The following is a 16,437-nucleotide window of genomic DNA, read 5'->3' on the forward strand; positions in this document are numbered from 1 at the left end:
GTTTGGACTTAAGCAATGCACACTCACTGTCTCCCTGCCAGAAATGATTCAGACCTGCAGTAATTCCTGTGGTGTTGCTATGTGCAACGCCTAGCTTACTCCCCTCTTGTCTTTTCTCTGTGGAGATGACCTGCACTATAAAGTGAGGAAGAGAATGAATGAGAGAAGGGGGTGTGGTGCTTTTGAGAATCTCTCTCTCGCTCTTCTCTGTGTTTTTTTTTGTTGTTGTCAGGAAGGTTGTGTTCTTGGCACTGTGATTTTTGAACGGTGGTCTCTGGTTCCTGGTTTCCCCTCTCGGGTGTGATAATAGTGTGCCTTTTTTTGTGCGTTATCGAACAACAGGCTAGCTATATGGGGCTTGTGAACAGTATGTTATCAAACCTGCCTGCAGCTCCCAGCTCTCCACCCCACATTGGCTCACGGAAATGGCTGGAATGTGCGTAAAAATGTTGCTAATGCTATCCCATGTTGTTGGCTTTGACTGAACTAGAAGTTTAAATCTCTGTTTCTCTGCTGTTGTTTGTTTTTATTAAAGCAAGATGCACGTTGGTGACAATTTGGTTTTGAGATTTATGGATTGTGGGTTTTGAGATGTATTACGTGGGTGTTGATGAGTATATACTGTAGAATATAACCCTTGCACAGAGTGGTGAGAGAGCAGTACACATGGGCGTTGTCTGTGCTGTTGTGTGAGCGACAGAACGGACAGGAAATTGGAATAGTTTGCTCATACCATAGCCGTACTATTCTGGGTGTGTTTCCTCGGAGCTGCACGTCACACTGCTTTCTGCAGGTCTCGAGTGAATTAGCAGCGTTGCTCACATGACAGGCAGTGGTCAAGCTGTGTTTTGTCATCAGGGGAATGACTCCACTTTCAGCAATTTAAAGTTAGTGTGTGTGAACAGATCACCTAGTCAACAGCGTTTAGAGCGTTTGAGATATGGATCGAATAACACATCTGGATGCAAAATCTTCTTCAAAATGTCCAGTGGCATATTGTTATACTGTATGTTAGGGCATTACATTACATTTTGTTTTGTCATCAGTGTGAAATGGTCTTGGTCTTTATGTGAATGTCATGGGATAAAAAAGACTGTATAACTGATCTGGCAGGGAAGCCCATCATGCTTCAGAGTGCCATCCTAACCGCAGATAACACCAATGTTTGCTAACTCACTGCTGCCACCTACAGTGGATGATCCATAATAGCCATGTGTATGCGCTCATTACCCCAGAAATACCACTGTAAAAGCGTAGTGTCTTTCTATGGGGAATTTTTTTAAATGAATTTTTGAATGCATGTCATGTGACCAATCATGTAGTTTTATCAATCATACCGTAAGATACGTTAGAAACAGTATCTATGTGATGGAATACATCTGGCAGTGATAATGACTTCAAATGGAGATGTTTAGCAAACCACATTGGTACGAAGGTGTCTCTTCATGTCTGAAGATCCTAGAGCATCTAGTATTCATGGTATGCAATCTAATTATATCGCTGTCGGATTTAGTAATACCCTCAGATACACTGCACCTACTTTTATCCTGCTACTGTAACACTGTCTGAGACTCTCAGGACTCATTCAACTCTTTCTTAGACTCCTGTCAATGTGGCTGTTCTGATTTAAAAAGGCAAGCCGGTTAAGAACAAACTCTTATTCACAATGACGGCCTGAACCGGGCGACGCTGGGCTAATTGTTGCACCGCCCATTGGGACTCCCAATCACGGCCGGTTATGATACAGCCTGGAATCGAACCAGGGTCTGTGCCTTAGACCGCTGCGCCACACGGGAGCTGGCTCAGAGTGAGATCTACTGCCTCCATTAAAACAGTTAACTCACTGTAGTCTAAACTATGGAACAAACACACAGATCAATAGAATACGTTCATGTGTGGAAATCAAAACAGGGATCTTTAGATCTTGTCACTTTAACGCTCTTTATACATCAGGCCAAGCCGACAGTGACTCTTGATCTGGGAAATCCCAGGAAAACACTTACTCTGTGTCTGTGACATTTGCAATCGTGTGTGATGAATGAATAGCACTGCATGTTCAAACAAAAGCTGCAGTGTTTTCGATAAATGGGGCTGCCTGCTAGCGCCATTCAAAAATCTGCCCACACGTGGGACACAACAGGCCCAACTCATATTTCTGACAGGCCATGTTGTTCTGCTTAGACTTCTCTCTACTTTTGTTCACGGCATTCCCACATATTTGTGTAATATATGACATTACCAGCAACTTTCAGGATTCTCCTCTGTCCCTTCTCATACTAAATGGCTCACGATTGTGGTGTGGCGTATGTGAGTGTGTGAGCCTAACCTTCCGTGAGTGAAAAAACATGGGGGTCGAGCACTGTTAGCCGTCACGCTATCAGTAGCCCGCGGTGTGACATCGCAGTTATGCGCATATTGAGTACAGCGTAAGCCTGTGAATCTGGGCTTTGCTGTTGTGCTCAAAACAAGGTTGGGTAGCTCGGCTGCTCCTATGTCTTTCAACTGACACCGCCAGGCATGTCTCCTTTGCAGGGACGGCACCTGTGTGTTTACAGGCCGGCTGATGAGGCAAACACATATTTCTGAAATTAACGAGATGAAATGAGAGATATGTACTTATCTTATCTCTCTGATTTGCTGTCACATGCTTGATGTCACACGGGTCTGATCCAATTGTAGGAACGTGTATCAAACAACGAAACAATGTAGATAATAGTATAGTGTATCGCTGCAGTATATCGAGGTTGTGTAACATAGTCCTCTCACAGGAGCCTGCAGGGTATTGTCTCCCAGTGTAGGCAGGCAGAGGGGGTTGCCAGTTGGAGCAGAGCTGGCTCACATGGAGGAAAAAGGCTGCTGGAACAACCAGCGTTAATTATAGTTTGTAATACAATGTAATGAGTGCAGCCTGGCTGGCTCATGTCAGAGTGACTGGGACATCTACTGCCTCCACATAACAGTTAACTCACTGTAGTCTAAACTATGGAGCAAACACACAAATCAATAGCATATGTTCCTATAATGAGTAGTAGGCCAAGATGAGCTGATGTTAGGTATTTCCCATGGTACATATTGGATTTTGGTCCTTGGTCAACAACATACATTAGAAGCTACAGTGCCTTCAGGGAGTATTCACACCCCTTGACTTTTTCTAAATTGTGTTGTGTTACAGCCTGAATTTAAAATAGGATGTTGTGTCACTGGCCTACACATACTACCCCATAATGTCAATGTGGAATTATGTTTTTAGAAATGTTTACAAATTAATCCAAAATGAAAACCTGGAATGTCTTGAGTCAATGAGTATTCAATCCCTTTGCTATGGCAAGCCTAAATAAGTTTAGGAGTAAAAATGTGCTTCGCAAATCACGTTGTAAGTTGCATGTTTAACATGATTTTTGAAGGACTACCTCGTCTTTGTACCCCACACATACAATTATCTCTAAGGTCCCTCAGTCGAGCAGTGGATTTCAAACACAGATTCAACCGCAAAGACCAGAGAGTTTTTCTAATGTCTCGCGAAGAAGGGCACCTATTGGTTGATGGGTAAAAAGAAAATGCAGACATTGAATATCCCTTTGAGCAAGGTGAAGTTATTAATAACACTTTGGATGGTGGATCAATACACCCAGTCACTACAAAGGTACAGACGTCTTCCTAACTCAGTTGTCGGAGAGGAAGGAAACCACTCAGGGATTTTACCATGAGGACAATGGTGACTTTAAAACAGTTAGAGTTTAATGGCTGTGATAGGAAACTGAGATTGGATCAACAACATTGTAGTTACTCCATAATATTAACCTAAATTACAGAAGAAAACCTGTACAGAATAGCACTATTCCAAAACATGCATACTGTTCGCAATAAGGCACTAAAGTAAAACTGCAAAAAATGTGGCAAAGAATTTAACTTTTTCCCCTGAATATCAAGCGTTATGTTTGGGGCAAATCCAACACAACATATCACTGAGTACCACTCTTCATATTTTCAAGCATGGATGGTGGCTGCATCATGTTATGGTTATGCTTGTCATCGGCAAGGAATATGGAGTTTTTAGGATAATGACAAATGGAATAGAGCTAACCACAGGCAAAATCCTAGAAGAAAAACTGGTACGGTCTGCTTTCCAATAGACACTGGGAGACACATTCACCTTTCATCAGGACATTAACCTAAAACACAAGGCCAAATCTACACTGGAGTTGCTTACCAAGACAACATTGAATGTTTTTGAGTGGCGTAGTCTCAGTTTTGACTTAAATCGGCTTGAAAATCTATGGCAAGACATGAAAATGGCTGTCTAGCAATGTTCAACAACCAACTTGACAGAGCTTGAAGATTAACAAAAACATAATGTGCAAATATTGTACAATCCAGGTGTGCAAGGCTCTTAGAGACTTACCCAGAAAGACTCACAGTTGTAATCACTGCCAAAGGTGTGTCTAACAAAGGTGAGTCTAACAGGGGTGTGAATACGTATGTAAATAAGATATATATATATATATATATCTGTATTTCATTTTCAATATATTTTCAAAAATATATACAAACATCTTTTCACTTTGTCATTATGGGGTGTTGTGTGTAGATGGGTGAGAAATCAATGTTGAATTCAGGCTGTAACACAACACACATATTGAATACTGTAAGTGATGAATAATCTCCGAAGGCACTGTATGTGGCTCATTTTTTCAACAGAAAGACTGGCCATAACAAATACAAAGAAAAAGAATAGAACAAATGTAATTAAAAAAGGTTTAAGGGAGTTAAATATGGCACTATTTCTCAGTTCTTCAATGTTCAAAGCCTTTTTAGGCACTTTTCCGGCACTTTTCATCACTACAGAAATGTGAGTGATGTGTGTATGGATACCACAAGGGTGAACTATAGGGGTGAACTATCTATCTGTTAACATATAGAAATACCAACAGGAAGTCCGCCACGACTTCCGCCGAAGTCGGTCCCTCTCCTTGTTCGGGCGACGTTCGGCGGTCGACGTCACCGGCCTTCTAGCCATCGCCGATCCACTTTTCATTTTCCATTTGTTTTGTCTTTGTTTTACACGCCTGGTATCAATTCCCCGGTTGTGTGTTCATTATTTAACCCTCTGTTTTCCCCATGGTTTTGTTCGTGTTTGTTTATTGTAAGTTCGGTCCGATGCATGTGGGCGTGGTGCTACTTCATGTATTTTGACATTCTGAGTAAAGTTCCTTGTGTTACTCATCTCTGCTGTACTGCGCCTGACTCCTCTGCACCAGCTACACCCAGATCCTTACAAAGTCATGTCTATGGACTACTCTGAGCCTCCAAGGGGTGTCGTAGTATAGCTCTGTTACAGAAATGACTGCACCTCCTTATTGGTTCATTTGGTGGAAATATTCCATGTCAATCTTACTAGGAACTGTGTTTGGGCCATAGATAATCCTATAAGAACATCAGTTGCTAGCAGACAAAATATTGAAATCTTCAATCTCTGTAACTGATTCTCAGTTTCATAGAGCTCCAAATGACTAAGCCTAGTTAACGTTGAACACATAATACTGAGTTTAGAAAGGCCTATTTCATCCTCAAACATAGGGGACCAAAGAAAAACGGTCTCAGAAAGTAGGTATGGTATTGTTGCGAATGGAACATACATTGTCAGTAACTGTAATTCACAATGCCACAAGCACACTTAGATACATAGCCACCAATTTAAAAGAAATGCTATATTTAGCTAACGTTATACATTGCAGGGGTCCCCAAAGCAACAGTGGATCATTAGTTCGAGAGGCTTGGAGATTAGGTCATGCCAATCTATCTCTCACGAAATAGGAGTGTTTTCACTGGCATTTAGACGGTTAAGTTTGACATTTCAAAGAAGACCACCAAGCCAGCCTGAGCCAGATTAGTTCCAGTTCTGGATATGAGAAATCAGGTTTATGTTAGAGTACATTGTAATTGACACGGTGCTTAATTGAGAACCACTTGTCCTGCTTCACCTGCTGATTCTTCACTTGTGTCTTCATGCCACATAGATGATAGGCTTTTGACAGAAAGCTCAACTGACCGTAGTGGTAGTAGATGATGGCTATATAGTAGGCTATTTGATGACAGTATTAGCTGAAGGACTTACTTCGTGTATGTAGGTACAGTATGTGCTCAGGCAAACTGTATGCGTCATCAGATTCCTCTTAAATGGGTCAGGTCTCTTTCCTGGCCTGGCTGAAACCTGTGACATAATCTCACTGAATAAAGATCTCATCTGAGAAGGGAAGTAGCCTGGCGTAGTGGCTACTGCAGCAAAAACAAATGGCCGCCAGGGTGGTTCCATCAGCTTCTAAACTGTGATGGTGTGATCATCTGTCCCTGTCTGGTATTTATAGCCCAACAGTAAGCTTCATTACCGCCCCTTGCCTTCCCCTCCACTCCTTCCCCCTCCACGCCCCCCCCTGTCGGTTCCCCCTTGCCCCCCTTCTAATTGTGAGGCCACTAGAGAACAGGCTGACAAATCCTAGCAGCAGGCACGGGGCTGTCAATACTAAGAAGGTGGAGAAACGGACAGCGGAGAGCAAACAAACAGGAGTCCTCCTCTTTCCCCTCATTTCCCTGATTCGGCTCTCTCTGTTCCTCCTACTTCCTCTTCCTCTCTCTTTTCCTGACAACATAGATGAAGATCATACCTGGTAGGTCAACCGACTGGGGTGACTGTTGTTGGGGTCGATGTCCATCTGTCTCTCTGTCGGCTGTCCTACTGTGTGTTTTTGGCAAACGCGGTGTGTGAAATGTTGTTGTGTTGCTGAGAGGGGGGGGGGAACGCACATCCGTATTACACACAGACGCACATTCACCACACACACACGCACACACTCACGGCCGCTTAACCGCAACCTTCAGCTACCGAAGTACGGATTTTATTCCATATTTAAACCTGTTGGCACTATGGCAGACTTGAATTGTGAATCATGTCTGCTGACTGTTTAAAAAAAAGGACAACAGAAGCCACCCGAAGGGGACTGTCTGGTCCTCTGAGTTGGACAGACGTGAGTCCAGAAAAAAGAGTGTTGTGACTGGCTAGAAGGATAGTGTTGCTCCATTTGAAACTCCTCTGTGTCTGTTTGGGCTATCTATTTTCGTGTCTTGCACAAGCCTTGCTCAAGCCACCAGTGTCGCCAGGCCATTTGGGATTGTTGTTGTTGTATCTAAGCAAGTTAACTGGTGGTCTATCTGTTTCTTTCGTAGAGACTTAGAAGGCAGGATTATTTGATGACTCTTTAAATTGTCTGCGCTTAGTTCACTCTTATTCTCGAAGGACATTTTTCTTTTTGCAAGATGGAGGTGATACTGTACATGGGGCGTGTGTGAAGGCGTGATTGATGGGCTAGTATGGTAAACATGCCGTTGTTAGATGTTGAAATCACAGCGAGACCTTTACCCTGGGATGACTGGCCTTACTTGTGATTACCATTCTTCCAATCGGGCTGGGCTTTCTCCTTTTTGGAATCGCTCCGTGAGAGGACCTACTTAGATAACGCTTCCAGACCAGCCAGTCCCGCTGTAATTAACCTAACAAAGGGATTTGCATCACCTACTTCCTTGCGAAATATTGTAGAACTAAATCCCTGTTCAGTTGAACTACGATGTACTGTAAGTGTAGAGGTTGGAAAAGAGGGGGGCATTCATTGGGGAACATATGGGAGTGATTCGGCTGCAGTGAGAGAGAGAAAAGGGGAACAAAATTAACATTGATACTCTAGGATGGAATCAGTGAGAGAGGGGGTTCAATTCAACGTGGTAAGAACACAATACTCTCAATGTAAACGTCCACCTACTGTTAACGTTTACTTAAATTATAACCATATTATCAGATTGTTTCAAGAGGGACAATAGGATTTTGACATCATTTTACAGTGGTAGTTTTTTAAAAACTGTTCATTCATTTGAAGTCTATCTTGCCTTTTTTGACTGCGTGTGTGTGTGTCTGTACGTTTAATGAATAGAGTCTAGTTAAATGCCCAGTGTGACTAGATCCACTATAGCTTAGACAGCCATTTGCAGTGAAAGCAGACACTGTAAACACACAGAGTGCGCTGGTTATTACAGAACAGACACATACATTATAGGAACGTACTTTCAGAATGTAGAGAGAGGAAGAAAAGAGAAGGAGAGAGAGAGTGTGTTGTAAACAGAGAGAAGCCTAGATGAGGGACAGAAGAAGTGTTGAGGGCGTCGCAGCGAGTGAGAGAAAGCTAGGGGTTCACTGTGTTGGCCTGGAAAGGTTGAAACTGCCTGTCATTATTTTTTAAACCACACTCCCACCTTCTCTTCTCCTCTGGCACACCCACACGGCCCCACTCCCCTCCCACTCCATGCCCTACCACCTGTCTGTCAGTCCTGCCAAAGTTGTCCTGGGCTTATCTCTGTCCTATTGCTGGCTGTGGGGAGCCCCCCAGGACCCATGTACCCTGCCCTGGTGGTTTTGGGGCACATAGTGACCCTGATCGCAGTCTGGCGATTGACGAGACTGAAGAGCCAAGGTAAGAGAACTTCAGGAGATAGGGAGAAAAGGGGAAAGGGCTTTTCAGTCGTAGTCTCCCACTAAGAAGACACACTAACCTTAAGTAAAGGAGAGTCAAAGTCATAGAGTAGCCGGCTGTACCATTCAGTAGGTCTCCTTTTTCCTCTACTTCTCTCTCTCACCAGCCCTCTCTCTTCCTACAGTAACTCTGTCTCTCTCTCGTTTTTGCTTTACTCTCTTCAGCCCTCTTGTGTTGGAAGTTAACCCTCTAAATGCGGGCTACTATCCTAGCCATGTTAGCAGTTGTGACATGTGGTAAGAGAGGCATTGGGGAGGCAATCTATCAAGCCTCTGAATAAATAGCAGCTACAGTATTTACAATATTATATTATTATCACATTTTCATCTTGGCGTTAGCACAGAACAGGCCGTTTATCCGTTAGATTATGATTGAAATTAATATGAGGGTCATAAGTGCCTTCCAGTACTTCCAACATTGATTTGATTTGCTGTGATTGAATCGGCTTACAACATGCTAATTTCGTCCTGCATGCTTACACCAGCTTCACCTTTATTGGTCGGACCTCTGTGGTCGGAGGGCATAACCCGTGGCAAGCCGTGAAGGTTGCGGGGTCTTTCCGTGCTGATAGCACGTCAGCACCCGGTACGTGATTGAAGTGACCTTACTGCAGCAGCAAAGGGCTTAGCTCTCATTACACAGTAAGTGCATGGTAACATGGGAAGCCCATCACCTTGTCTCGTGGTGCAGGTTTTCCTGTGATCCGTTAGACCCACCAGAGCCATCTTGACAAGTCACACCACTGAGAAAGCTTGAGGCGCGCCTCCTGACCACCCCACCTCCACCCCAGCGAGACTTAGCTATGCTTATTGTTGTAAGGTAGTTGATGAGGGCCTGTCAGATGTGAACAATGTGTAAGCTCCCAAACCTGTTTCAGTCATGTATAAGGCTATGCCTGTCTGCGTCGGTGTCGGGCTGGTGTGTGTGTGCCCACCTGTGAGAGTTGAAAGTTGCCTTGTATCCTTTTAGGTGGGATTAATCACTGTTACTAGGGTCATGGTTAAATGCACCTTGGAGACAGGGAAGGGATGTCCCCACCCTGCGGACAGACAGACAGAGTTACAGAGAGATGTAGAAATCCATAGGGCCAGCCATTCAACAGGAACACTTTGATGTCTTCAAGGTGCTAGCCTGAATCAACATCAGATCTGTGATGGGTAATGTCATATGGAATGACACAGACGGTAGGTTAAATACATGAAGGGTTCTGTGTAATCCCACACATGGGGAGGCTAACTGTTGTTTACATGTCAGGCTGCTAGAATATGACCCAGTAATTAGCTAGAATAACATCCACTACACCCAAAATGATAATAATATAATAATAATAATAATATATGCCATTTAGTTCTGTCATGTGTGTAACATTCTTTGGGTGGTCCCGGAGAACCCACTACCCTGTTGAGCTAAAGGACCACTGTTCTGTTAACCTTTCAGAGTTGGTAAAGGTCTACGTAGCTGGGGGCTCCACTAAGTGATTGTCACTGAACAGGAAGAGCATCAATGTTTGGCCCCTACAGAGAAAAACCGATCCACAATAATATCATGACCTGGCATCTAGGTAGAATAACATCCACTATGTCATGTATGTTGTGAACACACACACACACACACACACACACACACACACACACACACACACACACACACACACACACACACACACACACACACACACACACACACACACACACACACATGCAGCAAGTGGAACACAGCAGAGAAGCATCATCAAGAGTTAAGTAGCTGGGGAATGAAGCAGGAGGAAGTAAAATAGTTAAGTAGCTGGGGGAATGCAGCGGGAGGAAGTAAAAGGGTTAAGTAGCTGCGGGGAATACAGCGGGAGGAAGTAAAATAGTTAAGTAGCTGCGGGGAATGCAGCAGGAGGAAGTAAAAGGGTTAAGTAGCTGCGGGGAATACAGCGGGAGGAAGTAAAATAGTTAAGTAGCTGCGGGGATTGCAGCAGGAGGAAGTAAAAGGGTTAAGTAGCTGGGGGGAATGCAGCGGGAGGAAGTAAAATAGTTAAGTAGCTGCGGGGAATGCAGCAGGAGGAAGTAAAAGGGTTAAGTAGCTGGGGGAATGCAGCAGGAGGAAGTAAAGGGGTTAAGTAGCTGGGGGAATGCAGCAGGAGGAAGTAAAAGGGGTAAGTAGCTGGGGGAATGCAGCAGGAGGAAGTAAAAGGGTTAAGTAGCTGGGGGAATGCAGCAGGAGGAAGTAAAAGGGTTAAGTAGCTGGGGGAATGCAGCGGGAGGAAGTAAAAGGGTTAAGTAGCTGGGGGAATGCAGCGGGAGGAAGTAAAAGGGTTAAGTAGCTGGGGGAATGCAGCAGGAGGAAGTAAAGGGGTTAAGTAGCTGGGGGAATGCAGCGGGAGGAAGTAAAAGGGTTAAGTAGCAGGGGGAATGCAGCGGGAGGAAGTAAAAGGGTTAAGTAGCTGGGGGAATGCAGCGGGAGGAAGTAAAATGGTTAAGTAGCTGGAGAAATGCAGCAGGATGAAGTAAAAGGGTTAAGTAGCAGTGGGAATGCAGCAGGAGGAAGTAAAAGGGTTAAGTAGCTGGAGGAATGCAGCAGGAGGAAGTAAAAGGGTTAAGTAGCTGGAGGAATGCAGCGGGAAGTAAAGTAAAACAGGGAGGAGGGTTAAGTAGCTGGGAATGCAGCAGGAGGAAGTAAAAGGGTTAAGTAGCTGGAGGAATGCAGCAGGAGGAAGTAAAAGGGTTAAGTAGCTGGAGGAATGCAGCAGGATGAAGTAAAAGGGTTAAGTAGCAGGGGGAATGCAGCGGGAGGAAGTCTCATCAGAGTCAGTAAAAGGGTTAAGTACATGAGGGTAATCTTGGTGATTGATTCTCTTCCTGTGCAGTGACAGTGACCAGGTGGTATCAAGGGTATCTGGTCTCCAACTGTCCTCTGTCACTGTAAGCGGCCTGCATGATGACAGGTCTGTCCCCCAACACCACTCAATGGCTCCTTAGTTGGTTCCCATCCTTAATATACAGAGTGATGATGAGAGTAGTGAGTATCACATACTTTTACCCACGGTATATTGGCTATATATCACAAACCCAAAAGGAGGCTTATTGCTATTTAACTGGTTACCAACGTAAAACTGAACATTTTGTCATACCTGTGGTATACTGTCTGATATACCATGGCTTTCAGCCAATCAGAATTCATTGCTCAAACCACCCAGTTTATAATAGCAGGTATATTATACAGTGGCCAATTCCCCTGCTTCTGTATTGGATAGGTAGTTTGGCTCTGTTGTACTGGGTCACATTAATGTGGCACCAAATGGACTGAAACAGGTAATGAATATGATCCCACTGGAACGGGAAGAGGCTATCATTTGCTGACCTGACCTAGTTCAAGTTTAAAGTTAAAGTTTAAAGCACAGTGAAATGCCCAACCTGCAAGCTCAACCCAACAGTGCAGCAATCAACATAAAAATATCACAACCAATAATAAAAAATCTGAACAAATATTGGTTGTGATATTTTTATGCTGCACTGTTAGGTGGAGCTTGCAGGTTGGGCATATATATATATATATATATATATATATATATATATATATATATATATATATATATATATATATATTTATATATATACTGTATAGTGTATAGTAAAGAAAACATGAGAAATAAGATGAAAAAATAACATGAAAAAATAAGAGTGGAAGCTATATATACAGGGTCAGTGTCATTGTAAGTGGGTGTGGCTAAGTAAAACCATTAAAACTCTCTCTTTCACGTACAAGGTGCATCACCTTTCTTTCTCTCTGAACTTTAACCTTTCCATTTGTGTTTGTTTACCATCGCCCCAGGCAACCATAGCTAGCAAATCCTTCCTTTGGGGGTCATGCAAATATTTAAACTGTTGTTCATGTAAGTTCTACCTTTTTTTGAAGGATTTTTCTTTCTTTCTACACCTATTATGCATCGTGTGTATCTAGTAGGTGTGTGATATTCAGAGGCTGGTTCGTTTTGAGAGGGTGTTTCCCAGACGGTTGAAAGTGTTGGAAGTGTTTTGCATAATTGGTACATACTGACTTCATCAGTCTAGTTCTCAGCCAGAACATGTTTTACAGGTGGTTTACAGTTTAATCCAGGCGTATGGCAATCCTTTCTCATGTAGATAGATATAGAGGTTGCAAATACAACAAAGATAATCCAATCAAATCAAATGTTATTGGTCACAAACATGTGTTTAGCAGAGGTTATTGTGGTCTGTAGCGAAATGCTTGTCTCTTGCTCCATCAGTGCAGTAATATCTAACAAGCAATATCTAACAATTTCACAACAATAGACACAATACACAGAAATCTAAAGTAAAGGAATGGAATTAAGAATATATACATTTTGGGACGAGTAACATCAGAGCGGCATAGACTAAGATGCAGTAGAATAGAATATAATACAGATGAGTAATGCAAAATATGTAAACATTATTAAAGTGACTAGTGTTCCATTATTAAAGTGCCCAGTTATTTCAAGTCTATGTATATAGGGCAGCAGCCTCTAATATGCTAGTGATGGCTTTTTAACAGTCTGATGACCTTGAGATAGAAGCTGTTTTTCAGTCTCTCGGTCCCAGCTTTGATGCACCTATACTTGCCTTCTGGATGATAGCAGAGTGAACGGTTGGTTGTTGGCCTTCTGTGACATCAAGTTCTGTAGGTGTCCTGGAGAGCAGGTAGTTTGCCGTTTATGCGTTGAGCATCCTCTGGAGAGCCCTGCGGTAGTGGGTGGTGCAGTTGCCGTACCAGGCGATGATACAGCATGACAGGTTGCCATCAATTGTGCGTCTGTAAAAGTTTGAGTGTTTTAGGTGCCAAGCCACCTTTCTTCATCCTCCTGAGTTTGAAGAGGTGCTGTTCTTCACCACACTGTCTGTGTGAGTGGACCATTTCAGTTTGTCAGTGATGTGTATGCCGAGGAACTTGAAGCTTTCCACCAACTCCACTGCGGTCTCGTCGATGTGGATACGGGGTGCTCCCTCTGCTTTTTCCACGATCAGCTCCTTTTGTTTTGTTGACATTGAGTGAGAGGTTAATTTCCTGTCACCACACACCCAGGGCTCTCACCTCCTCTCTGTAGGCTGTTTTGTCATTGTTGGTAATCAGGCCTACTACTGTTGTCACTGCATACTTGATGATTGAGTTGGAGGCGTGCGTGGCCATGCAGTCATTGGTGAAAAGGGAGTACAGGAGGGGGCTGAGCGCGCACCCTTGTGGGGCCCCAGTGTTGAGGATCAGCGAAGTGGAGGTGTTGTTTCCTACCTTCACCACCTGGGGGCGGCCCGTCAGGATGTCCAGGACCCAGTTGCACAGGGCGGGGTTGAGACCCAGTACCTCAAGCTTAATGATGAGCTTGAAGGGTACTATGGTGTTGAATGCTGAGCTATAGTCAATGAACATAATTCTTACATATGTATTCCTTTTGTCCAGATGGGCTAGTGCAGTGCGATGGCGATTGCATAGTCTGTGGATCTATTGGGGCGGTAGGCAAATTGAAGTGGGTCTAGTTTCTCAAAGCACTTCATGATGACAGAAGTTGAGTGCTACGGAGTGACAGTCATTTTGTTCAGTTACCTTTGCTTTCTTGGGTACAGGAACAATGGTGGACATCTTGAAGCAATTGGGGACAGCAGACTGGGATAGGGAGAGATTGAATATGTCCGTAAAACACTCCAGCAGGTTGATCGCCTCCTGAGTCGGACTAGAAGTCCTCTCTAGTTCTTCCCAGCTGTCCTAGCTGTTCTTCCCAGCTGTATGTAGTAATAATGTAAGAAATAACACAAAAATAAAAAACTAAATACTGAAAACTTGCCTAGGAACTAGAAGCACGGCTGCCTTACATGTCGGTGCCATCTGCCCTATCTGTCACTCTACTTTTACAGTAACTCAAGAGTTGCTACATTTTTCTTAGAATGGATCTTTTCTTACATTTGTACACACACAAATCATTCTCTGTTGTCTAAGAGATGACACAAACACTCATAATTATGTAGTAGGCTGATGCTATAAAATGACTGGGGTGATTGGCTTGGCACCGAGTCTCTGGTGTGGAGGAAAGCTCCAGTGTTTCCTGGAAACAATCACAACTCCCACATCTACTCTGGAGGCTGCTACCGACATTCCGGCCGGGAGGGAGGGAGTGATTCAATTTGATTCACTTGTGTGCTTTTTATCATTCCAGGAACCATGAGTGTGTACGAAATAACACATATCCCCCCCAACACCAACACTCTGCCTGTAAAGCTGTGTTGGTGTGGTACGGTATTCATAACAGAAGGTTCCAGAATTTCAAGATAAACAGTGGACATATGCAACATGTGCAACAGGGGACACATGGGGAGCAGAGTTGTAAATCATACATGTAGTTTGGTTCAGATTGTTGCTTTTGGATGCTGTTCATTGTCCTTTGAGAGGACGGGAGAGGGCAGAGCAATTGACCCTGCCAAAACACAGAGGAACAACGTACAGACCTCATGTGGACCTCATGAGTCCCAGTCATTGAGGCTGTATTTATGAGTTGCTCTGGGACCATGGAAACACATCCGGTCCTAGGCTAAGAGTTTATTTATACCTCACTGCCCTCATCAGGGGATTTCTCAACAGCACACCCTAGTTAGTATACATAAGCATCATACTGTATATCCAGAGCATTTCTTTCTAAGTGATATTTAATCTAGGGGAAGTATCTCCCATTATCTGTGAAGCCCTTAAACCCTTATCAAAGCTATGGGACTTCCCACTAAAGAATGCTGGTTACCCCCAGTGGACAATCTCCTGTTGAAAGCTGAAAGACCTAAACACACAAGACAACTGTTCACCTGCAACAAGGTGCAAGATCCCATACAAGATTATGCAAGCGGTTCATAGGACTCCTATTATATGTTGTAAATTAAAGCAGAATTCTCTGACACCTGTTGTAAGTATAAGAAGGAAAAAGGCCATCTCATGGCCATCTTTTTTTGGACTTGCCCATGAATTAGAATTTTCGGGGAAAGTTTCAAAACGAAGCTGTGGAGCATGTTCATATGTCCTATAAGAATGGACCTGTGGCTATTTGGACTAGGTGTCGTCGGGAATAGACCCTCACTTACCTTAGCACAGCTCAATCTTCTTCCGAAATGACTCTTTGTGGCCTGCAACTGCATTTTCCTTAACCGGATGAAAGACGAGCCACCAACAATAATTCAGGGGTACTGTGAGATCTTTACAGTGTGAAAATGAGTGCTATATTTAGGAACAAGGAAGGTGATTTCTATACAATATGGGACCCTTTTTACTATCCCTTCCCCCTAATCTTCCCAGATACCTGAAGACGTGTCAATATAAAAATTCTATGAATTTATTGGTTAACTGGACCCTGGACTCTTTTGTATAAAATGAATATCTTGTTGTATAGGCCTCTATACTCTTTTAGGGGTATTTTACACACTACAGCTACACAAAGTATTCAAACCCTTCCAAACCCGACTTATTCCACATTTGTTGTGTTACAGCCTGAATTCAAAATGGATTCATATTTTCTTTTTTCTCTAACCCATCTACACACAACACCCCATAATGATACAGTTAAAAAATGTTTTTAGACATTTTTACATTCATTTTCAATACATCTATCTCATTTACATAAGTATTCACACCCCTGAGTCAATACCATGTTATAATCATCTTTGTCAGTGATTACAGCTGTGAGTATTTCTGGGTAAGTCTCTAAGAGATTTGCACACCAGGATTGTTTCACATTTGCCCGTCTATTATTTTCAAAATTCTTCAAGCTCTGTCAATTTGGTTGTTGATCATTGCTAGACAACCATTTTCAAGTCTTGCTATAGATTTTCAAGCCGATTTAAGC

General features: G+C 43.3%; 1 protein-coding gene across 15 annotated transcripts in view; it reads left to right on the top strand.

Annotated features, from left to right (window-relative positions):
- The window catches only part of LOC127915142 (plectin-like), a 177,321-nt gene that overhangs the window by 86,217 nt on the left and 74,667 nt on the right, over window positions 1–16,437 (top strand). The window contains exon 1 of one of the 15 annotated variants that reach the window (XM_052494093.1): window positions 6,531–6,665. The exons of 13 other annotated variants lie outside the window; for them this stretch is intronic. In XM_052494093.1, the coding sequence (XP_052350053.1) occupies window positions 6,650–6,665 (16 nt within the window). In that variant the 5' untranslated portion in view covers window positions 6,531–6,649. Of the gene's footprint in view, window positions 1–6,530; window positions 6,666–8,422; window positions 8,517–16,437 lie in introns of those variants that run through there. One more of the 15 variants, XM_052494088.1, reaches the window with a different exon arrangement.

This window comes from Oncorhynchus keta, chromosome 34, assembly GCF_023373465.1.
Source record: "Oncorhynchus keta strain PuntledgeMale-10-30-2019 chromosome 34, Oket_V2, whole genome shotgun sequence".
NCBI lineage: Eukaryota > Metazoa > Chordata > Actinopteri > Salmoniformes > Salmonidae > Oncorhynchus > Oncorhynchus keta.